The 24,840-nt window shown below is 38.3% G+C and overlaps 1 protein-coding gene and 1 long non-coding RNA gene across 2 annotated transcripts in view; one reads left to right on the top strand and one right to left on the bottom strand.

Moving 5' to 3' along the window:
• The window catches only part of kiaa1549lb (KIAA1549-like b), a gene marked incomplete at its 5' end in the record, with an annotated part of 70,629 nt that overhangs the window by 19,298 nt on the left and 26,491 nt on the right, over positions 1–24,840 (bottom strand). The window contains 11 exon segments of the mRNA XM_024295747.1: positions 365–400; positions 699–862; positions 1,319–1,490; positions 1,624–1,775; positions 3,696–3,755; positions 9,406–9,574; positions 10,048–10,181; positions 10,619–10,838; positions 14,800–14,915; positions 14,989–15,459; positions 19,508–19,876. Coding sequence (XP_024151515.1) covers positions 365–400; positions 699–862; positions 1,319–1,490; positions 1,624–1,775; positions 3,696–3,755; positions 9,406–9,574; positions 10,048–10,181; positions 10,619–10,838; positions 14,800–14,915; positions 14,989–15,459; positions 19,508–19,876 — 2,063 coding nt within the window.
• LOC118598177 lies at positions 10,351–13,988 on the top strand. The gene is made up of 3 exons (XR_004947296.1): positions 10,351–10,555; positions 10,629–10,796; positions 13,150–13,988. It is a non-coding gene; the product is annotated as an uncharacterized LOC118598177 (long non-coding RNA).

Here is a 24,840-nt window from a genome sequence, read left to right on the forward strand (position 1 = left end):
TGCAATTCGATTAAAAACGGGTAGTGCGATGTGCTGGGAGTTGCACTCTGCATTTTAATTTATCTACCCTGATTTATTTCAGCTGAGCTGCAACGCTGAGCTGAACCACAGCTATGGGCTCAGAGCTATAGCTTTGATTAGGACACTGTGACAACCTTGAAGCAAGAATCAGAGAAGGCAGATTCAAGCTTTGCAACATAACACAAACAGTTTAATCTTTTACATTTTGCCATCAGCAGACGAGACAGCCAATCAAGTTAGACTGTGAAAGGATGCTTATCAACAGAGTTGTTTTAGTTTGAATCTACTGGATCACTACAGCCTTGAAATGGAAAGATGGATAGGTATAAAGAAAGAAAGATACCTGGTGATAAAAGCCAACGTCTCTTCTATATGCCATCTGAAAACAACAAAGAGGTTTTTCAGCATTGACTATGACCCATTAGTGTTAGATACAAATATTCCAGTTAATCATTTTTAGGTAAAAATAACACATTCATGAACATGATCACTAGAGATTAATCTCAAGGTCTAAACACTTCTGTAAAAGAATGATTTTTTTTCCCAACATCTCTTCCTCTAATTATAATTTTTTACTGTACCAATTAATAAAACACAAAAATAACAAATGAAATTTACCATACATGAAACAAAAATGAGTTGAGGTGTTTTAGAAAGACAAAGCACGAGTCAGGTACCTTTGCTCTGGGATTGAGGTTGCCGATGGCGTCAGCTTTAAAGTCATTCTTATTCTTTCTGCATAGCACGGCTGTGATGATGATTATAATAACTAATACCACTGAGATCGGGGCCAGCACTGCGGCTAATATCCAAAGGTTATTAGGCGGGTTCTTAACCACAGCTGGAAGATAAAACACAAACAGTTCTGTTTCACCTTTATCCATTTTCTGGGAGTCTAGACGCTAAAAGACGGTCTACTGGCAGCTTCGCTGGAAACATGACAGACAGCCCGCTTTCATGACTGAATCATGTAGCATTCGTCACACCCACACTAAGTGACACAGCTCAGCTTGTTGTATAGCAGGCCTGAATCAGCTTTTGTAGGCAATGATCCGTATGAGAGTGGTGCATGTGTTCACCCTTTCTCCCCTTTTCCTGTGCCTCTAAGCAGAAGTACTGCACTGCCTCCAATTATATAAAAAAAGACACTTCAGGGAGATTAAGCAGCCACCTTTTCCTACTTACCCCTCATCCCACTATTTCTTCCTATGCAAAAAAAAAAAGTCATGCACTCTGCTTTGAATTTCTGTTAAAACTTCTGACCATCTCTAAAATACTAGCAGTAAGCTGGACGTACGTTCTGCCTGCAGCTGGACGAAGTAGCCAAGGGTGAGCGCCATGGTTTGAGAATCCACCGTGTTCAAGACCTTTGCAGCTGTTGTCCCCAATAATGGGATTCCATTGTGTTGAACATAGTAGGTCATCTCTGCTGGATTTTTTAGGCCAGAAACTCTGCGGATGCTCACCATCTGATTGGAAATGACAAGATCTTTATTTATTTTGCACTTCACAACTCTCAGGATTGGTTGTCATGCATAAAGTGTTTAGACTAAAGAAAAATATAGAATTGATTTACACTAAATAGTTTGAGTTCTTCCATACCTGGACCGTGTAGCTGCCGACAGTAGTGGCTCGTTTGAAGCGTGTGCCCTGTTGACTCGCCAAAACAAACAGCTCTCCAAGTCGCTGCTCCATCAGACTAGCAAAGCTTTGGTAGTGTCCCTCCAGGCTGACGTTGTCCACATCCTGTATCACTGCAGATATGTTGATGAATAGAAAATAAGTCAAAATGGTAAAGATGATATAAGTGTCAATAAAGAGAAAACTTGTATATTTGTATCCTGTTTCCATACCCAGTTATATATATGAGAAAAAATCAAAACGTGCATTTTTTTTGTTTCTTATTTTTAATTTCTGATTCATAATTGCAAATTTAACAACGTATTCTGGGTTCAGGCCCCCTCCAGGTCATTTGTTCACATGTTAGGTTTCCCCAACTCGTTTTTTTGATGTGCTGACTGTTCCCATTAAATCAGGGGTCCCTAAACCCTGGGCTGAAAACCGGTACTGGTCCGTGGGTTGCTTGGTACCGGGCCACAGACCAGGAAAAAATGCAAAAGCTAATACCCAATCCTCGGGATGTGGACCAGTACAGGGACACAGACCATGGACATGGTACCGATTCAATTTTATTTATATAGCCCAATATCACAAACAGATTGTCTCATTGGGTTTCATACCAGTAATTGTACAAAAGCAGAATGTTAGTCCTAAAATATAAACAACAATTGATTGCTTAACTAAACTTCACAGACTAAGCTAAACTGGTTATCCCTGCCCTCAGAGTGACATTGTCCACATCATTGCCTACAGTACCCTAACCGGTTTCGGTTCAGTGTCCGGTACCGCGTCCCAAGGGTTGGGGACCCGTGATTTCATGGGTACAGAGCAGCACGTCAAAAAAACGATTAGTTGGCGACACCCTAAATGTGAAAAAGTGATGCAGATGGGACCCGAAACTTTAATCCGTATATGACGAGTTGGGAATGAGAATGTGTAGAATTTAAAAATGTAATTTCTCCAGCAATTCTGCCTGAACTTTTCTTTTCCTCAAAAGAATATGACCAAAGCAACTCAACTAACTTCTTTTGATTAGAAAAATAACAGTTCTATTGGAAGTTCATCCTTTTAACCTACTGTGTGAACAAATAGTTATGCTAACCTCTAATATTACAGATATTTAAGACTTTGTGATATTACGTATGGATTGAGATGATGTCTGAAGTCCTTAAACAATTAAGTAACACAAAATAACATATCGTTGGTGTCCCAGCAGATGTCCTTGTCCTGTCATCTATCTCAGTCTATGTTAGACTCAAGAACAAGAAAGATTTTTGAACTCATCTTCCTGGCACTACCCTTTCTCTTACCTACAAGTCTTTTCCTATCAAGAATTATGTCATTAAACTTTAACATTTTAATTTACATCCTGGCTGTTTCTCAAGTATCGACCAGTCCTGTAGCTTGAAACGGACAACAGAACTTAATCATCTGTAAAAAGCTAAGATGGAACACAAACTCTCCATTACTTGGCTGCTCAGAAATGTTTTATATTAAAAGCAATAAATAGAATTTGTTACAAATATTCCCAGAAATGAAGACAGTGGAATTGCTACTGTCACATTTTAGGGTTAAGGAGAAACAGAATCCATCTGCAAGACTCATCTATATTGCTTTACAGTTGAACATCTTTGATTTATTGCTCCATCGGAGAATATGCAACAATCCATGCACCCTGTAGAGGGAATGCAGTTAAACACTCCCACACACCTAAGTGTTTGTGTGAAAGAAGGCCGATAAGATTGTAAAACATGAGCAAACATCTTCAAGTTTCCATAAATAGTGATTCAGTTGTGTAGGACCTTTTCTGTCAAACGCATCCTGCTCACATAGATTTTGATCCATGGAGTAATAAAAACAGAAGTGCTTGCATTTTACCACTTGTTTGATGTGTATACACCAGCAATATATCACTGTAGCAAGGGAGGCATTTAAACAAAACCTCCATCTTCCTGTTAATGCATCAACTCTAATATTGTGAGCAGAATTCCAACACTAGTTACAACATTTTTTTGAAATAATTAATAAAGAAACTGGAGAAACGGCACTCCTACCTGTGACCACCCAGAAGTCTCTGGTTGCTATGGATGTGTTCAAATTGTGATATTCAAGTGCTGCAGGAAAAACAAAAAAAAATGAATATAACCCTCCTAACATCGGATTGATTACAATTTACTTATAAATAAACCAACTTCCCTCTTAGTGATGTTTTTGACTGCCAGATATTGCTTCTTGAAAAAAAAATGTGATAATTGCCCACAGATGTCTTGAAAGTCTGTAAGTTAGTAACATTTTTTGTGTTTGACATCTCACGTTAAAGCCTCATTATAACTGAACATAAGTGAGCTCTGGTTGACTATTCCCTCTCATCTATTCGCTGCCTGATTAAGCTCTTGTGCTGGAGGCTGGTGCAGCAGTTCGGGGGAATGCTTTATCGGTGTTCTGTAGAAACCGCCTTGCAGAACTGCACGCTTGGGCGTGACAGGGGAGACGGGTGTGGAGTGTGAGTGATGGAACGGTCTAGTTGGTGTGCAGCTTCCAGAAAGTGAGCAAAAGCAGCAAATTATCCGGAGAACTGGACTGAACACTGAAGGGCATTTGCCAGAAATTACCAGAAGTGAAAGAGAACAAATTCTTCAACAAAAGCTAATATTAAAGCAATATTTCATTTTACAACCGCACAGACGAGTGTATGTTTCAGTCATGGGGTGTAAATTTACCCAACTTCTCCATTCATATTACACCGAAGAGGGGAGAAAAAGTAGAAGAGGAAAAGAGCTGAACTGAGTTGCAGCCTGAACGAGTGCCACAGGAGCCACAAAGATGCAAATTGGCTCTCCAAGTGGTGTGACATCCCGGGTTTTCTTGGCCAGACCAGAACCTGGGGTGCTTGGAGCATCCCTACTGTTATTTTTTTACTGCAATAATTGGCTTTAAAGTGGGAATGGAGCCATTTTTACCATATGCTCACACCTCCTGGTAGGAGTAATATAACCAGTGAGGTTACAGGACAAACAGTTCACTGATAGCCTCACTTCTACTTTTACTAAAGGTTTCTCTGTGTCTGTTTAGCAAAAAAAAAATCCTACAATCAGGTGATCCATACATTAAGACTTACTAGTGTGGGTTCCTTTCATTCTGACTTTAAAATAAATCTAAACTGAAACTACCTGGCCTCTTTGCTTCAGTTCAAGCTCAGTCCTTTACAGACAAGAATTAAATGAACCAGCTTTGCAAATTTAAAGGCCCCTGAATATGTACATAAGAAATGTAACCAGCTTTTATAGTGAGTCTGCAAGGCTAGGTCCTTAAATTTTTAATCGTGTTCAAAACTTTTTGCTCTAACTACCCATTTTTGTCGGTGGTTATGCTGGTCATCTCTTATCTGGAAATTTGTCAAGTAAGTACTTTTTAAAAGTGGTGGAAGTTATTATAGAAAATGAACAAAGTTGTTCACTAAAACCAAATAATTGTTTTTAATTCAATACTAAATAACAAAAAATAACCTTAAATTTGTTTTATTTAAATTTTTGCTTGCAAATTATGAAACAAAATACTAATAAACTCTTGAATGTTGGAGAAGGTACATTTGTTTTCACACTTCTCAGCTTCTGCACAGACGTGTTTATCTCTGCCTCAAAGTACTTATTCATTGTTCAACAAGTACCTGCTCTTCAAATCTCACCACAATAAAAGTATCCCGTTTCAAAAATAAAATATTTACGTTAAGTTTTCTAAATTGGCTTGACAAAGATATTTTTTAAAGCCAACTGGCTATCTAGTAAAACACAACAAACCCACAGAGCCTTTTTTTTTTAGCTTTTTAGCTTAACATCTATTGTTGAAACTGGTTGTCCTGGTTAATTAAAGCATACTCTGAAAACACGAGCCTGAGGTCTTATAAATTAGGAAAATACAAGCTTAGCTGCACAGAAACTTGACATATTGCAGTGTCATCATTTATTGAACAAAAACAAAGCTAAATTCTGAAGCGTGTCTGAAATAATGAGTACACTTAATAAATTATTCTTGTAGAAACACCTTTGGCACAAATATCATTATTTTTTAAACCTATGTTATTTTGCAGAGACAAGTGCTTTCTGATGCCAACATTCCTGCTTGTATCACCACAACACTAAAGAGATTTCTCCAGAGCAACGTATATTATATTAGTGCATTCTATTAGAGAAGTGGTTATAGTTGTGGTTAAGCTATTAAGTGGGTGCTTTTATGGTTAGCAAAAACCCAGCCAGTGACCACACAGGTCATGAGTCCCTTTGATTTCAAGGAAAGGAGAACTGGGACTTCAGTTCTGTTTCCGTTTGGGATCTTGCTTTAATAATATACATGAACTAAACTTGGCCTGATGATGCAAGGCTACCCGGACTGTGACAGCTCAAGCAGACTGCAGGGCGTAGGCAGGCTGTTTCTACTTTCTCTGCTTTTTCCAATTATGTAATACCACAACTTCTCGGATTTAAGAAAATAATCAAAACAGGAGCATAGAAAAGTCGTATTGATATACAGTAAATTTAATTGACATAATTTCTGAGAGAGCTGATATTACATTCTATTTGTCTTGTTTTGTTATATTATATTTGAATTTTTGCCTAAGCCTCCAAAACATTAACGGAGACCTAACAAAGTTAACTAATTATACCAATTATTTTGTCTGTCTTGATAGGGTGGATTAACTTTCTGTCTCAAATAACGTAAGAGATAATACAGTTTGAGAAAATCAAATATATCTTTATGAAACTAGCTGTGCGAATAAATACTAAACTACCTTCTCCACAAGGGGGGTTCAGATAGCTCCAAGGAAGACATACAAAAAATTCAAGCAAATATAAAGAGTGATATAATAAATAGATATAAATAGATAATTGATTGTCTTCATGTATGTATTTATTTCTTGTAATTCAGTAAAACTACTAATTGTATAAGTTTAAGTTTGGACTGAATGGAAAAATGGAGCTTGGGCTTTATGTAGTTAATCTTCATTAAAATAATCGTTTCAACTTTGCATTTTGTCATTATACTTCTATTTATGGTGTTTGTTTTTTATCGGATTTAAGCAAACAAATACATAAATAGATGTATATTTTAGCTTAACAAGGAAACCAGCAAATATGTTATTTTCAAGGAGAGTGGGGTGTTCTTTTGCAACTGTCACAACTTTCAGTAAAATATGGAATAAAAAGACTTTATGTTTAAAATATACTTTAAAAATAAAAATATATAAATAAAATATGGCATGTTATTGTTTTATTAGGGGCATTCTGATCAGCAACACTAAACAATAGAAGCTCAGATAATAGACTGCTTCTCACAAACTAATCAATAGGAGACTATAGATCTTAGCTCAATAAATCAGTTCACAGTAAAAACCCCTCTGCAGTGCATGTACACAGTCATTAAGTCTATGAAAACCAGGCTAATAATGATAAATCTTACATAACAATAAAAAATGTGAGTCTTGTTTTTACACTATTCTTAAAATAGGATGCCACAGCAGGAAATCTAGAAGTTCGAAAACAGTTATTCTTTGCACACATAGACTCACACAGACTCACAACTGTGTTAGGGACAACACTGACTGACTGACACATGTATTCCTCGTCAACCTTTCTAGTCAGCTTATCTAAGAGCTCAAGCTCATATTTGAGTCAAATTTGCTGAAACTGCTTCAGGGCAGTTGTAAGGTACTGTGTTCAAGAGAGCAGTCTACAGATGGAGAAAATGCCTTGGACCTCAGCTGTTGCCAGGAGCCAAATGAATTTTCTTAAGCATGCACTCTGCCACAGGGTATTACCAAGACAGCGCTGGCTTGATTCCTGACTGCTGTACCAATTATGTTATGGCTGCAACCATTATTTTTTTTCTTATTTGGTCCAAGATCGGTTTTGCCAGAGTGACTACAGTCTAAAAAGAATGTTTTCATGCAGATTAGACTGTTTGCCTGGAGGTAGCTTCCATCTATGGAACAATGGCATTTTTATTGACATGCCATTGAAATGAAATGTTCTGGAAAGCAAAATTTCCAAAATGAAATGTTGAAAAATTGAACACAATAAGAAACTGGAAAAGGTAGGTACTTTGTGTCACAAACAGGCAGGCATATGGCTGGATCCAAGTGCAGCAGCTTTACTGTCAGAAGGATTGACAGGAGTCAATAACAAGACGTTTGTGAAGCTAAGCCAGGGTCAGGCAGGCAGAGATCAAACACGAGCATGGCAGCATCAGAGGTCCAACGTCTGATATAACAGAGCAGTCGCAAATCAGTCAGAAGTCAATCAGAGATATAGTCAAAGCAGATTTGGATAGAAATGCTTGGTAATGCAAGCAGAGTAGCACAAACAATACTTCACACTCAGAAGTAGATGAGAGTCAGGTGAGCAGCATCTAAGAACTGTGCACTGAGGTGGCTGGGAGATATGGTGTATCAGTAAGCCTGAGATGGCTCCCTCCTCTGAACAGAGGGGGAGACAGGGTCCTGAGTCCTGACACTATGAGCCATCACTGATTGGATGATGACGTATGTCCATCACTGTCATAGGCACCCGCCGCTCCTCATCATAATTAAGCTCATTCTGCTCACCTGTGTCCTGCATCTTATACTCTCTTCTAACCTTGTCTCTTGTTGCTAGTTTGTAGTAGTATTCTTACTCATTCTAACACTCTTCATGTTTTGTCAAGTTTATGGTTCTGATGCAGCTACGTCCCCGACCACGTCTCTGCCTCGTCCTTGTTACTTGGGTTCTGATCAAGTTCCTGTGAGTCTCTCCATTGCCAACAAAGTTTCCATCCTCGACCAAGCTCCTGTTTATGTACCGAATTACTGATCCTATCATCGTATTCAAGAGTTCAACACTGTCTACCAAGCCTCTTCACGTGCTGCGATGCTCTGTGCATCTCTGCTGTGTTTTCCTGTTAGGACTACAAAACGACCACTTTAAACTACAAGTTAATCCCACTTCCTATTTCCTGTTAGGGTGACAGATTCTTCCTACTGCGTGGCTTCCTCCACTCCACCCTTCAGGAAAATCAGGATTCTATGCCCTCCATCCAAAGCCATTAATAAATCTTCAACAGCAAACTACCTTCTCCTGAGTTGTTTCTGGGTTGTCCATTTCCTTACCCTTCAGTCGCTACTATCATACAGATATGCTCTGCACTAATCATAAAACTTTTAATACTTTTAATAGCATGCAGACTTCAAAGACGCATTTAGAAAACTCAAATGTCAAAAATCAAATATCATCATCCAATCAGCTATGCTCTATATATATATGCATATATATATATATATATACATATTCCGTTTTTTTCCTTGTGCTTATTTTTTTTTAATTTCTTTTCAATTCCTTGAAATTATTATTTTTGTTTTCCAAAATGTTTTATTTTTATTTTGTTTCATTTTTCTGGAATGCATTTTTGCTTTGTTTGATTTTTTTAATGTTGTGAAATTGTGGGTTTTTGTTGCTGTGTTTTGCTTTTTTATAATATAATGTTTTTTTCAATAATTTAGTTTGCTTTCTTAATTGTTGTTGTTATCCTTCCTTTGTTTTGGCATTGAGTGATTTGCACTTCAGGGTCACCGTAGAAATCAAATCGAATTGTGAATAGAATCAGTGTGATTTTTTTTTTTTGGTCAGAGGATCCACTCCCTGTTTATTAAAAATCAGCAATGAGCACACCAGTCTATATCTCTTAATGATAATTGACCTGATCTGATCTCACTCTTGAATATAAAACATAACTTACGTTCAGCAATGATGAGTGGCGGATAGAAAAGGAAGTAGCCCACCAGCTCAGCTGACAGCTGACCAAGAAGATAAGAGGCAACAGTGCCGTTGAGATGAACAGTCCCATTCCTCACAGCATAGACCAATGACACAGCAGGAGATCCTGCCGCCTGAGAGACACTCATCATCTAAGAGAGGAAAAGTGTTTGGGTCAGAATTAGGGAGAGAGCAAGATGCGCAAAGAAAATGGCTAAAAACGTTTGGTACTGTGACCATATTATTGCTCCATATTCTTCACATGCATGCATAACCATGTCAGTTAGGCTTTAAAATAAGCCCCCCTTTAATGTGGCAGCTTATTAAAATAATACAAACATTGCTTCTCTGGCATAATTAGTTTTCATCTCAGAAAGCTCTTAGAAAGGGCACACCCCAACAAACACTAAAGCACAATTTAACATAAACTGCACACTATTTGCATCTGTTTCAGGCTCTCAAATTAATTTAGAAACGTGTTACCAGGGATGTCAAAGAAGAGGCAAAGCTGTTTAACTGTACATTTCACAATTAGGGCAATATAAGCGATAGTCCTCCTGTCTAATGTGCAGTGTTTTAATTAGAAATAGCCATCAATTGAAGCACAAGTGCATCACCACATTACCTGAACTGAGAGTTTGCCTTTACCATTGAACATTTTGGTCTGAGCCTCAGAAAACACCTTCTCCAGCCTCTGCTCCATCATTTGAGAGAAGCGACAGGATCGAGGGTTATCACTCGAACCCACAAACTGCAAAACTGCAACACAAACGGTTAAAGACCTGCAGATTAATGAAATAAATGGGACATGCTTTTCTTCAAGGCAGAATCTTACAGGTGACATCAATATTTAGTCATTCAGCAGAAGCTTTTGAAAGAGTTATGACATAACAAACAGAAGCTAAATCAGAGATGACACATTCTAAGTAATAAGCTTTATGAAAACTGTTTAACCTCATGACCATTTATTAAATAATGGGCGTAAAAGTGTTGAGCAAGCAGAGTGGTATGTTTGAATCAATAGATAAATGTAGTCTTCATGATCTTTCTCATTTTCGTCCTATTAAGTGACACTAAAAATGCTGTTTTACACTCTCCTTTATAGTGCACAGTCACAACAGGAGCACACAACAGTAAGTCGCAGCCCGATCTGTGACTTATTTATTTGTTTTCGTCTTGACTGAGCACCGGCTGACCTGTTTTCAGCTGGAAGCCAGTGGCAGGGCTCTGTCTCCACAATGCAACGGGGAGAGGCAGGGCTGTTACCATGGGGAGGTACTGTCGCAAGTCTGCAATCAGCTTGTCACGGCCATAGGATGTCAAGCCTTCCATCACCACAGATGGAGGATAAACTACATCCCCTCCAGTGACGTGGTAAGCTACCGTCATGTTGGGAGAGCCAAAAACAGTCTCCACCTGGGAAATAAGAGGAGAAAAAACTTGAATTTTCTCAGAGGTTATTCTGTAAATGCATCATAAACTACATTTATGAAAGGCACAGTTTAGGAAGAATTCCCATTCAACCTGGCAGGTGTTTTCTTTAACTGCAATTTGAAGCAATACTACCCTTATGCCATTACTATTGGATAGATCTGTCACACAAAATGAAAAAACATAGACATTACAAAGAAAAAATGTGAACTATACTTTTATTAGTATAAATGGTTTAAGTTGTGTCTTTTAACAGGTACCAGACACAGATGTTGTGAATTTTATGACATTTTTACTCCAAAAATTGAAGTTTACTTTAAACAAGTGAGACCGAAAGGTTTGCAGTGGGAGTGGTCAGCACAACTGCTTCACTTTTAGGGGATTGGACTTTTTCATGACTGACATAACTGAATACATCTGAAATAAATTAAACTAAAACCAGCCAAAATACTCCAACTATCAAAGCCCACCAAATATGCATCTACTGTAGACGACTGAAGGACATCTCTGACAACTGTATTTTATTACTCTATTAGATGTCTATCAAAAGCGTTCTGAAAGATATCTGCATACAAGATCCCAGATGGGATTTGAACCAGGTTCATCTTGCTGTAAGGTGAAAGAGCTAACCATCGTGCAATCATGCAACCTGTTTTTTCACAGAAAACTAGTAATCACAAAGTTCTAATTCCAAAAAGTAGCAATCATTTCTACTAAAATTTACCTGGGGTTAAAGGTCTCAGAAACTTGCTTTAGAACAACAATCCAAAATATTTATTTGTGTTTAAACTTCTGATGGTAAAAGGTTGAATCTATTGTCAGAATGGATTATTGTCAGAATGATCTTAAAGCCCATTTTCTTATCTTCTGTTGAACAGCAGTGTCAAGTTGCTGTTCAGAGGGAAAATTCTAAAAGTAAAGACTTGGATTTACATGTAAAGATTAAAAGATTAAAAATGGACTCTACACAAATGTTGTTCATATTTGAAACTAAAAGGAGAATAAAGATGATGGTACACCAAAATCACAATAATAGAAACATGTTTGACTTGCCTTTTTTTATTTTATATCTAGTACATTTTTTAAAAAAAAGTACTCCAATAAACATCGAAAAATATCCCAAGATTGGATGTCTACAGGTAGATGTGTAGGAAAACTCTGTATACAGACGACTATTAGTGGTCAACTAATAGAGTAACAAAATCAAATTGTGCAGAGATGTCCTGTACACATCCACAACTGATAATTACATCAATGTTTATTAGTCATCTAATAGACAGCTACGTTTATTAGATAACTAACAGACATCTACTGTTGATGCATATTAGTTTACTAAATGTACATGTACTGTAGAAGTATTTTAGTTAACTACTAGACATAATGTGTCCAGTGAGAAGAAATGACCCAAGTGGTGTGTTTACAATGTGCAAGACATGATAGGACTGTATTGCAATTAGCTGTGTGAAAGTTGTTTGCAAGAGATCTAAACTGGAATTTTCTATGAATTGATATATTTCAGATACATAATGCATATCTGTAGCTGTGAGCTTTGAAATAGGCTTGATTAGATGTGTCTGTGCCCAGTGGGTGAGAGCATGTGTTATGGCAAACTGATGAAATATCGGTTTTGAAAAGAAGGTAAAACAATCCACCAAAGAAACTGTAACAAAGATGAATTTTGGACAGAAAGGCCTCCAGGGATGAAGTCAAGTATCACATTTGATCAATCTCCTTGATGTGGAACTATGTGTTCTGACGATTACATTTACGTCATTCCTAGGAAGAATATGACTTTTAGTTGACCTCTAGACTGGAAAAGGAATACCAGCAGATCTGGCTGTCTGTGCAGGAGATTCAAAACCATTAGGATCTGTTACATAAACCCAGGTAAAAGCCTGCGCTGGCAATAAGGCTGAAAAACTGCAAGCTGTGAAGTGGCTGAAAATCATGGCGTTATCTCAGCACAATTCAGCCTTGTTACATCCTCCGTGAATAGAGACCTTTATTATCGTCTCATCCTCTCGGGCTTCACCCACGTGAAGGTCTCATTAAGACACTGTGTTTCAAACACTCCCATTAACTCAGTGTGTGGTGGAAATTCAGCACGTTAACCTAACAAATGTCAGAAGTGGCATTCAAAAGGTTTTTCGGGTAATGTGATCTGTGTGCAAACCGGAAAATGCAGTTGATCGTTACTTTTTTTAATGTTCAAGTCTTACGATTCATTTCTTCCAGTCTATTTCTTGTCATCTTTTTAGCACCGACATGACACATTCTTCTCCTCCCAACCATTTAGAACCCATAATTAAACGCAGAGGCAATTTCCGCAGCCAACAGCTTCCTTTCCACTGGAAGTTAAAGGAGGGCCACAAAAGGAAACCCATCCAACGCTGAAATCCACTGACTGAAGCAAAAGTCCTTTCAAGACTGCAGAGAGAGGCAGGGGGAAAACACGAGACCTGCTCTGACCTTCTCATGCGTAGGGCAAACACTCCAGCCTTTACATGCCTCAACAACAAGAAATACAACACGCCAAGACAATTCTCAAAACTGCACACACACAAACCCGCTAGAGTCCCCCACGTCAGCACCCCATATCCTTTTTTACCCATTCAGAGTATGTGCAGATGTGTGGCTGTATAAAAACATGATTCTGCATTATTTTGATTAGTGCTCAGTCTAAAGTCTCATACTGTACAATCGCTTACTGGAGAGAGACGGATTTTTATGACATATAGTGATTTGTTCCACAAATAAATAAATAACAAACAAAAATCATTATTTGTGCACCAGATTTGTTAAAAAATGCTGAGAAAGTATTCCTACTAAAACTATTGTCATTGTTTAAACAAGTTTGAAGTGTCCATTGTTGGGCTGTGCGTGGAAGGATTTGTGCTGACTCTCTCGATTGTAAACACGTGCTTCTCTGGTAATCCACCCTAATCTTTTCTTAAGTTTTAATCTACGTCTCCATTTTTTTTTTTTTTTTTTGCTGTTAGCACAGTTCCTCAAATATGTGACACCGTGCTCTGCTTTCTGGGACACAGTGAGTCAACCTAATTTCTATATTAGTCCTTATATTCTCACAAACCATGAAAGAAACTCCTTGGAAGAATGACAAACTCCCATCTTTCTGGTAAAAGCAGATTTAAGGACTATACAAAATAAGTAATCATATTTATTATATCATATTGATTTACAGTAGGACTAACTTCACCATTTCCATTTAAAACCTTTTTTTTTTTTGCCAATGAAACAGTTTTCACATGCCTACTGATTTCAATTAAACAATGAAAGATTATTTTCTTACACTAAAAGACTCAAAGGAAGTTTTTGCTTTAAAATGACACAAATTATAGAAAAAAGATCAATTTATGGATCTGGTTAATTGAAGTTCATTTTCTAAGTAAAGATTTATTTGAATTCAATTAAATCAATGGTTTTACATCTAAAAAAACAAAATGTTTCTTCAACGATGACTTGTAGTGTGTTTGTGTTGAACCTCTTTGACCTATAAATCTCAGAAACAGCCATTTCAGAGACTCTGGCTTCTCTCCCCTGCAGGCCCATTTAAGTTCCCCTCCATCCAAAACCATCACAGTGGAACAGTATCTGATTAAATCCTTGTCATGTCACAGGATCAAGAAATCATAGAAGTGGATTAAGATGGAGGGTGAGCTCTGCGGGGTGCCGTGGAAGTTTCAGTAGATGTCAGCCAAGGATAAACAAAGAAGACTTAAAAGTGCTATTTGAAGACTACTTATGCTGTAAAATGCAGTGGCATATTTCAATATCCTGACATTTCTAGCACCTTAAGATGCACTGATTTTATACAAATTTTATTTTTACTAGCTTTAAATACACGATTGAAGCAATAAAACATTTCATAGAAAACATGGCTGTAAGAAGCAAATGAATTTTTGATTGTAAATGACTGCAGTCTAACCTGTGCTTGGGCCGACGTGTCATTCAGAGCTTTCCTCAGACCTTGACTCAGCCCTCTTCGTAAGTTCTGCCTCTGAATGCTATCCAGTCGGTTTCTCCTCACGTAGATGGAAACAACTATGAGAGGGAAAAAAAAGTTAGACAGCTGACAAAAATATGGAAGGAGTCATTTTTTTCACTTGGCATTTACCTGTTTTCACCCACATTCTTTCTGTGATGTTGCACTGTCGTGGTGGAGCTTCTGTGGTGGTGGTAAATGGTGAGATGAAGACAGTGGTGCTCCCCCTTGGGGGGGTTGTTCTTAGAATAGGCGGAGTGAATGTTCTCCTGTTGGACTGAGGCCTGGTGTGGGCTGTTCTTCTGGTCGTTGGTGTAGGCTGTGATGTGGTTGTTGATTGGGTTGTGACCCTTAGAGAAGGCATTGTAGTTGAATGGTGTGCTGCTGTTGAAGCTGCTGCTGCTATGGTTGTAAGCTGTACAGAAGCTGTTGTGGAGCTCTGCTGAGGGGTCAGTGGAGATACCTGAGATGACCCCTCAGTGGACCCAGCAGAGAGAGTAACGCTATCTGACTGCGAGGGGGCCAGACTGGCCTCCTTTTCTTTGGGGAAAGTGAGTACAACCGATTTAGACGTTGCAGCGGTTAACTCATCCACTTCTGCCTCTGAAAGAACAAACGCTTCAGTCAACCCTTGTAAACAAGAAGAATACAACACTAGATGTAAACAAGATTTTGAAAGAGACAACTTCACTTCATGCTGGTTTTGTCAACAACTTCTCAGATGACAAACATGACTCCATGTCTGTGGGTTTTATGCATGACTGAGAGGATGAAGATAATGGAAAAAAAGTTACATAAAATGAAGGAAAGAAGGAAAAAATATGTCAAAATGGTTCAAATCTGTTTTTTGTTCTGCTGTGAGATGAAGCAGCAATTTAAAGTGCAGGTTTGACTATGGTCACATATCCCTAAATGCCACCGAAAGGCAACCTAAATCTAAATACACGTTTTTCCGTTAATTCAGCAGGTAGCTGTGTGGCATCATTTGAAATCAGGAGGGGGCAGTCGCATTTTTACACGCCGCAGGGTTTTAAGAGATGGTTAAAATTGTCTGGCGAGTAGATTATTTTCAGTAGCCGCCTGGATACACTTGGAGGTCGTGTGGTTGCAGTCCAGTGACAGGCAGGTTGCAGCCGATTTCAGACTGCCACCTTCCAGCCACACCAACAGTTTTCCAAGAAACAGACTGAGAAGCATTTTAACACCAAGCTGGTATTCCAGTATTGTTGATTAAGACTTCTGGCTGCACATTTACTACAAAAGCAGATCAGAGAAAAGCAGGAGACAGATTCAAAGCCTTTTTTTCTAGTCTGACGTTACTGATGAGTGATGGATACTCTCCAACAGTTGGACAAACTGGAAATAGGTCATTGGTGACAGCTGTTGAATCATTTCAATTTATTACTTCAACCTTATGTTCTTGTCTGTCTTCCAGCTTTTGATGTTCACATGATGAGCCATACGTTGCTAAATTGAATTTTACCTTGTCAAAGCCAGTAAATGGATTTTTAGATTTAAAGGAATGGCTTTGAAGAGGCACAGGCTTGGTGGCTTTCCCACTTTGTTTATAGTGCCATTAGCTTCGTGCCAAAGCTGAAAATAGCATGCTGCTATTTCCAACAGTAAAAGAAGTGGATTCAGCCGAGGAAGCACATAGGCACAATCGCTTTTTGTGTTAAAAAAAATGAGTTTCCACTCTGGTGGATATGTTGCACTAATGGGGAGTGTCGGCTGGTCAGTGGGTAAAAAAGACTGCTCATAATAATGTTTCTTCATCTTTTATACGGAGATGCTTTTCAAAGGTTCTAGTGACGCATCAAAAGTTACAGACTTTTTATCAGAGCTTTTCCTCAGCATACAGAAGTCTTTTGAAGTCATAAAAGTCAAGAGGTGTTATGGGATGCCCTGGTGGAATACTTGTCTTGTGAAATGACGAGTCGGTAATCAGATGAGACTCTGCGTTTCTATTCAAGAAAGCAGGAACATAACTCCTCTGTGCAGCATTTTTGAGGGAGTACTCTGAAGACTTGCTTCCATTTGTCATGTCTGACATTATAGTTTCTTGACCGTGTCTGGTCCTCAGAGGCTCCTTCTCGCCTAATATGAGCAGAGGCTTCAATTCAATGAGAAGGAAAGTTCATGAAGATCAAACTAATTAAAGTCCCACTCCAACAATCTTTTGATCTATTGTAAAATTGTTCCCAGTGGTTTTTTAATTATGATTAGGCAGTTTTTAGTCAAAATCAAAAAGCCATGCATCATTGTTTTAAGATATATTCTACAGAGCAGGATAAGTTAGTCAGAAATTCGCCTCTGAATTGTAGGCGGGACTCTTGACGTGGAGATAACCTTCCACTGATATCCCATCATCTCTTTGTTTACGGTCTTTCCCGCTAGTTCACAGCCCCTCACAGCCCCAAGCTAACATTATTGGTGCTACAAAAATGGCAAAACATATCGGTCAACAATTTTGAGCCAGAGTCCAGCTCAGACAAGGAAAATTAAGATGTCGTCTGCAAGTGGATGCATAAGAATGGAGCGGAGCAGAGAGACTTTGGCCCACCCATGCCAGCTGATGCATCACAACTGAGAGCTTTTTCAAACTGCATTTCCAATTGAAAAAATAAATAAATAAATAAATCATGGTGGAGCGCCGCATCTGACCCTTCCTGCAAAAAAGTAATGCTTGAAAAAAGGTTCCTTGGTACAAATTAAAAGTAAATCATCCGGGAGTGAAGGAATACGGGCAGTATTATTGGTTCATTTTGAGCAAAATCAGTTTGTCGCTAGAAACCCTCAATTGGCGCTAGGGGGTTTTATTCTGCTCCTGATTCACAATTATTTATTTTCTTTTATTTAGTTTGTTTGACAGTGACCATGTACACGAGCATTGATCAAAAAATGCTTTATACCAGGCTAAAGCTTTCAGAGCTTCATTAACTGTTAGCATAGAACAATGCAATGCATTTAAATAAAAGGTGCAATTATTTTAAATTAAAAAGAAAGAGGAAAAGAAACACTGTATAAACGGTTTAAAAATATTATTTTTTTATATTGTTGACACATACGTTTGTTAAAAATAAATGTTTCATTTCCATGCCAACTTATTTTATGTTTTTGTATAATTTAAACAAATTTGAATAAAGTTATATTATGCTGTTTTAATCTTAAATTATTTTATATATGTCCTCCATCATGAGAAAAATTATACAAGAACATGTTAAAAATATCAAAAACAAGATTTATATTAGAGTGGGTCTTTAAACATCTTGCTGGCTTTTGGAAAAAGTGTGGTTCTGAATTAAGTTACTGTATTTTGGATAGTACGTTTTAGTGGAAACTTTGGTTCCACTGAGATTTTGGCTGTCAGAGAGACAAAAGTGTACCATCTGAGTGATGAATTAATTGATTTTATAGGTTATACATATAATATATTCTGTATGGATATGTTTGCTTCCACCGTGTTGCTTATATGTGGACTAAATTGCTCATGAGCTTGTGCTGAAAGTGAGTTGTTCAGGTGAGAGTGAGGGGAAGCAGATCTGAGCTCTGCTCCTAATACATCGCTCCCCGGTTGTGATTCATTTTGATGGCAGGAAGTCTGGGACTGCTGTGACCCACTGCCATCAGTAAATCACCAGGATCAGATGCACACTCAGGGGACGCTCTGCCAGAATGGGTACGCGATAGTGGCAGTTTCAGTTTGCGAAAGAGACGACTGATCTGCAGAAGACTAAAGAAGATGTTTTTAAAAAAAAACTTTGGGTTGTTGTGTGAAGGTCATTGCTGGTGAAAACAGTCGAATGTAAAAGGATAAAGTAGGTTGCGACATTCCTGCAAGAGTTTCGGAGACTAAAGACATTAGGATCTACTGCTGTCTTCTCTTCCTGCTTGGTATAAGCGGTTGGGTGTAACATCTGCTGTGTGACATGACTAGAAACTGAATAGCCTTTGGCGTGGGCAGACAGCAACGCTGATGTGGGAGTCTGGGATTCCCCGCTGACTCTGAACAGTTTGACTCACTTGATTGGAGAATATTAAGGGGCTAATTTCAAGGTTGCTGGCTGATACAGACTTCATGTGTGTTCTGAATTTTAAGTTCATCTGTATAAAGTATTAAACAAATCTTATCCTTTTTGGAGTATGCTGGGCACATGCTGTATGAGTTACATTTGTACTTCCAAAGATTTTAACCATGGATGAGTACGGGGAGTTTCTTTCTCTCTTTCCAGGACTGACTTCGCTTGGAAAGTTTGCTCGTGGCATATTGCATTCCTTTTATAACTGCATGTAGGTCATGGGCTGAATGAGAGGTGGGTTTTTAAATTGTTACTCTGTCTGTCCAACCCTTCGGCGTTGCTGGTGATAATGCTGTTGTCTTTATCTGAGCAGCAGACCTAGACACAATTACCTGACCTTGAGAAGAGCTTCTTTTTTATCCTCTTAGCAGAAGGAGGCACAAAAGAAATGAAAAGAAAATCACCAATGACACAGACACGTGGATGAAACTAAAGGGGGCACTGATGTCAACAATAAAAATGGAAGTGATGAGAGATCCGTCTTCTCATCCATTAATGACAAAGAAGATGTCTTGGAGACAGCTGAGCCCCGAGTATATGATGTATTTCTAAAGCTAAAAAAAAAAACAGACCTGAGGTGGCTTGGAGGATCCTGTCGCTCAAAAATGATGATGTGGAGGATGAGACAGAGGCTCGGCTAGAGTTCCGTGAAGGCCATTGGGTGGTGTAGGTCTCCTCCCTACTAATAGTCGGCAACGTTCTGCTTTGATCAAGACTTGTTGGATACTTGACAGTTCCTGCCATCACGGTTAAGACCGAGGAAAAAGCAGGTCGTCCAGACAAGCCTTCTCCCTCAGTCTTTGACTCTCCATCTGAATGGACGACTGGGAAAGGCACCTCCTCTGGTTGGGGCAGTTCAGCCACCGGGTGAGCAGGAGAATCTGGGAGTGCTGGGTCCCTCTGTAAAGGTGAGGAGCCAGAGGCATCGGAGGTGAATTTTTCTGGTAAAGAACAGAAAGACAAAGAGGAAATTATTACTTTTTATTACTTTTTCAACACAGGCTAGTAAAAAATATAGGTTTTTGTTCTGAAAGTACAAGAAGATCCACACACTGAGCTCAAAGTCTGATCCCATTTGCTATTAATGTTAGAAGTTAGAATCGAGTGTGTTACAACTGTAATACCCAGTAATTTTTAACTCCAATCAACAGGTTGAGTTTAATATGTTTTGTGTTCAGCTGTTTAAATGAACTTCATTATTCAGCAATCCCTCAAAAAAAGTTTGGATGTAAAACATTTCCCGAGCAGATCTTGTCTGCCCCTGGCTCCTGTCATTTTGTTCTTTTATCTAAGAAGACTTTGAAAATGAATGCTGGCTTCAAGTCCGACATGAGTCTATGCTCTGCACAAATCCTGCTGGAAACTAAAGATGCTTTTAGCTTTTTTTTGTCCAACATCTCTTGGTTTTTCTCAATCAAAAAGCTCGAGGATCCCTTCATCACAGATCTGCATGACAGGACTCTAAGTGGGATGGAGGGCTTTTCACAAATATTCTGTCAAGCCACAAAGTATTTCGATAATTTGGAGATAATTTTCAGATAATGGAGTCATTCCTTCCCGTCACTGGACAGGACCTTGAAACATAGCTGTCAATCTTGCTGTGTAAGGATTGTTGCTGTCAAATACAGATTCCAGGTTCAGCTAATAAATCGGATAAGAAAAGTAAAAAAAAAAAAAAACAGATTTAATGTAGTGGTAAGACTCACATTTATGTAGTCAGAAGAACACATTTTTTTAGATAAGAAGTATTTCTGAGTTAACAGCTGTGTGCTAAAGCACAACACTGACACATGTTGGGAGCAGCTGCCATCATCCAGATATACAGAGGGAATAGCCTCGCCTCATCCACATAAGGGCTCTTTCATCCATTTATAAAGCTTAGCAGTCCTGTCACATCTCCCACCCCCACAGTGAGACTCCTCAGTAAAGTTGCTGCACATTTCACTCATGGAAGACCGTCAGTCTTTGAGGGATGTGAGCAGGAAACTTCTGGGGAGCATTCTGCAGCATCTTGTACAAGAACAGAAGAGGCTCAGATCAATCACGCTCCACGCTTAAAGTACAATGGAGAAGAAGAATCTGCACATTTCTGGTAACTGTCCAAGTCATCCTCCAGAAATGCGAACATGCATGGATCCTTTAAGCTTTGTGCACAGTGGAAGCATTTTTCCACATCTTGAGATTGTTAAGAGAACTTGTAATAAACTATTATTACTGCAAATTTAGACGGAATGCAACATTACCTATTCTAATGCAGCCTTAATAAAATTATAACGTATCTTGTCACTTTTTTATTGATTGGATTAATGCTTCTTTTTTATATAATTTGATTTAAAGAGACTGAACTGCTGCATTTCTGTCAGTGTTCATTTCTTCACGCTGTATTTATGATTCCAGTTAATTCCTTCTCCTCAATAAATCACTAGTGCTTAAGTGTGACGACTGTTAATGTTAATCCATTGCAAAGAGCTGCGGAGACAGAATTACATCCCTGCTTTCATAAAAGATTTTAAACCTAAACAAAGTGAGCGTTCTGCTTCGAGATCAGAAAGAGCTCAGCAAGAACTTCCACAGTTGATTAGAGAACCCAGTGGCAACATGGATTTGGCTGTGAACGTTGGATGTGAGTGCGAGCGGAGGTGTGGGTTTCACCTGCGGTTTGCCACCTGCTCTGATGGAGCAGAGCATATGGGAGGATTTCCACAGACAAGACAGGACAGGCTGAGCAGATGAGAAGAAAAGAGGGATGGTAAAAGGGTAGGTTGGGACAGAGAAGTGAGAAATGTGTTGAACTAGAGGTCATTCTGAAACAAAAAATGCAATTTGCTTCAAGACTGTAGGTCATTTCCTGCAAAACCTCTTTCACGCTGACAGGCTTCAGCCTCAGAGGTAATACTGAGAGAACGTTTCGCTTTGCTGTAGAGGGGCTGAAGGAGGATTTGCATTGCTACTGTTCATCTTACTGTAAATCCATTTGTTCAGGTATGAGATAAACCTAAAATGAAAGAAATGCAAAAACTTTCTCATCTTATCTGCTTCATGGAGCCGGATCTTGGGTTTCGCTTGATTCTCCTGGATCAGCAGGATATATTTAGGTTGGACACCCTATAGATAAAGCCAGCAGAAGGCATGCAAAATTATGTGAAAATTAAACCCGGACGATTGTTAAAAGTCACAATTGCCAATGAGAGTGTTACGTTTTTGTCAGATTTAAAAAAAGGTGCTCTTTTTACACGCTAGAACTCAACTTTATTTGGATAGGCGAGTAAAATTCTATCAATCATCAATGCATTCCTACTTGCTTTAGTATACATCACACCACTTTTGCTCCAAAATTACCTTAATTTTGCATCTACATAAAAGCAAAAACACAAGTGATTTTTTTAATAGCTTAAAATAAATTCAAGGGGTAAATTCAGAGGCTAAACTATACATTTTTGCTGAATAAAAATAAAAGTAAAAGATGGTTACCCAAAAAACAAAACCTCAGACCTAATCGTAACAGTTTTCATCCCTCTGCAGCCGACAGTATCTTTGAGCCGCCGGGACTCAGACATGACACTGGCGGGGCCTCTGCTGCTTCACTTTTTTGTACACTGCATCTCGTTTTTGCTCAGAGCTGTTTTTGCTCTCTTGTGTACAGAAAACAGTAAACAAGAAAGTATAATTCATTGCTTAGCCGCATTGTTTCCTTGAAGGGAAAAAATAATTTGTGAAGTCTGGTCGAGTTGCTTTGAGGAGCTGCTTTAAAGTTCTTCTAGCATTTTGTCTCTTTATGAAAAGCAGCAGCAACTGCTTTGAACTATTGTTTGATTAAAAAACAATATTGCACATCTTTTTTTGTTTTTTTTTGCACATTATGTGCATCATTGCGGATAATTAGGAATTGTTGGAAAAGGTGGAGACAAAATGGCCAAAAGCTGCTAAAGTGGGAGCATGGATTAGAGGGAGAACATTACTCATCCTGATCTTTTTTATTTATTTATTTATTTATTTTACAAACAGAAGAGCAGGAGAAGATATGCAGCAGCAGCCTGGAACATAGCCCTGCAGCAAACACTTAACCCATCCATCAATCTTTTTTTTTCCATTTTGTCCTGTGCGGGGTCATGTGGGTTTCTGGGGTCTATCCTATAATTTAGGGTCACCATTCTACATATGAAGCATGTTTCTGGACTGAACTTCACACAGAAAGGACTCCGCCGGGACACCATGAACCACCTTCTTACCATGAACCACCACACAACCCTGCAGCTCGAAACATAACCTCTCCGCCAAGATAAAAGATTTTCATTCACTCATTTATTTCCTTTAATACAGTAGTATGATGTTAGTCATGTTTGAAAGCTCAACAATGAAACACTGATAAAAATTTATGTCTCTTGATTATATAAAAAAAGGTTAGTCTGGGAAGTATTATGGATGGTGATGGCATTCAAGGCACTGGAGGCAGGCTAGTGATAAAAATCACAAGTTTACGAAAATAAACTAAGTAACAAGGATGAAGCAGGATGAGCTGCAGAGGAAAGAGCAATCAACAATAGAACCGAGAGCCATGACAAGAAAACAAAATCAAAATGTGGTAAAGAATAGATAAAGTTTAAAGGGACAGTGGAGATGGTAGGTGAAACTATTTGGGGCAGAAAAATCGATCTAAGTGTAAAGAGAGGTGCACTCCAGGAAAACAGCAGAAAAAAATCAGATGCCATAACCCATATTATAAAAGGGTAAAAAATACATTAAAAAACGTCTTCATGGGTCCCTCTTCTTTAGTTTTTCACATTGTCTTTTTTTTAGTGCCGGTCGAAATTATGCAATTTAAATATATTCAAGTGAACTAAGACCAGAGTTTTCTTGTTCTTTTCATACCATGATTCGGGGAAGCTTTACTCGTGAAGCAAAGCAGACTTTCCCAGGAAAAAAAAACACCCTGGAGAGAATCAAATCTGCCCGTGTGAATGTCTCCTCAGAGTAATCCTCATCAGCATTCACTCTAAATACTATTTAAACACTGTTTTGCAAATAGGTTTCTATTCTTTCTTGGTCTTTCTATTATATTTTGTAACAGCAATATGTTAATAAGTGACAATGAGATTTGTTCACTCTCTGAATGTTAATTTAGTTCATTCACGTACTAACAACTAAATGCAGTAATAAAACTGTAATGACACTGGAGTCATTTTCATGCCACTACATTTGGTGAAAATTGTTTTCACCACTTTTTAAAAATGAAGATTGATACTGTAAATTAAATTATTCATTGAACCTTCTGTGGTAAAAGAAGCAGATTTCTGTAGCCAGTAAAATAATCTGCCAGAAAAGTGCAAATGTGTGATGAATGACTTCAGATCAGGTAAACATTATTGTCTTGTTGTTTATGACCTTCTACTATAAAGGACTTGGAACTCGCCAATCTTTTCTTAAGCGCATCAGCTTGACAGCAACAATTGTAACTGAAACAGAAGGATTGCATCCATTGCATCACCTTTCTTATTAAAGTCTCTTGCTAATTCATGATGAAACCTCTTTATTAAATCATCCTCGGAATGATTTGCACTTTAAATGTTGGATAATATTGTGAATGCATACATACATGTTGACAATAAAAAAATAATCATTTTTACATTAAGGAAAAACAACTTGATTTTGATAGGAATGTGCTTGACTGTGTTAGTTTCATGACAAATGAACTAAAGATCTTAATTGGAGTTGGAAAGAATTGAAACTAAATATACCAGATGGATAACTTCTATCAGATGCTTCAGAGATGAAGCTAAGGAATTAAGATTGGGATGAATTGGACTACAGAATGTACTAAATAAATGAACTATCTCTATTATTCCATCCACCCCCACAATACGTCAATAGCAGCTGGTTGGGCAGGATACATTTGAGGTTAAGTTCG

Source organism: Oryzias melastigma, linkage group LG3 (assembly GCF_002922805.2).
Source record: "Oryzias melastigma strain HK-1 linkage group LG3, ASM292280v2, whole genome shotgun sequence".
Lineage (NCBI taxonomy): Eukaryota > Metazoa > Chordata > Actinopteri > Beloniformes > Adrianichthyidae > Oryzias > Oryzias melastigma.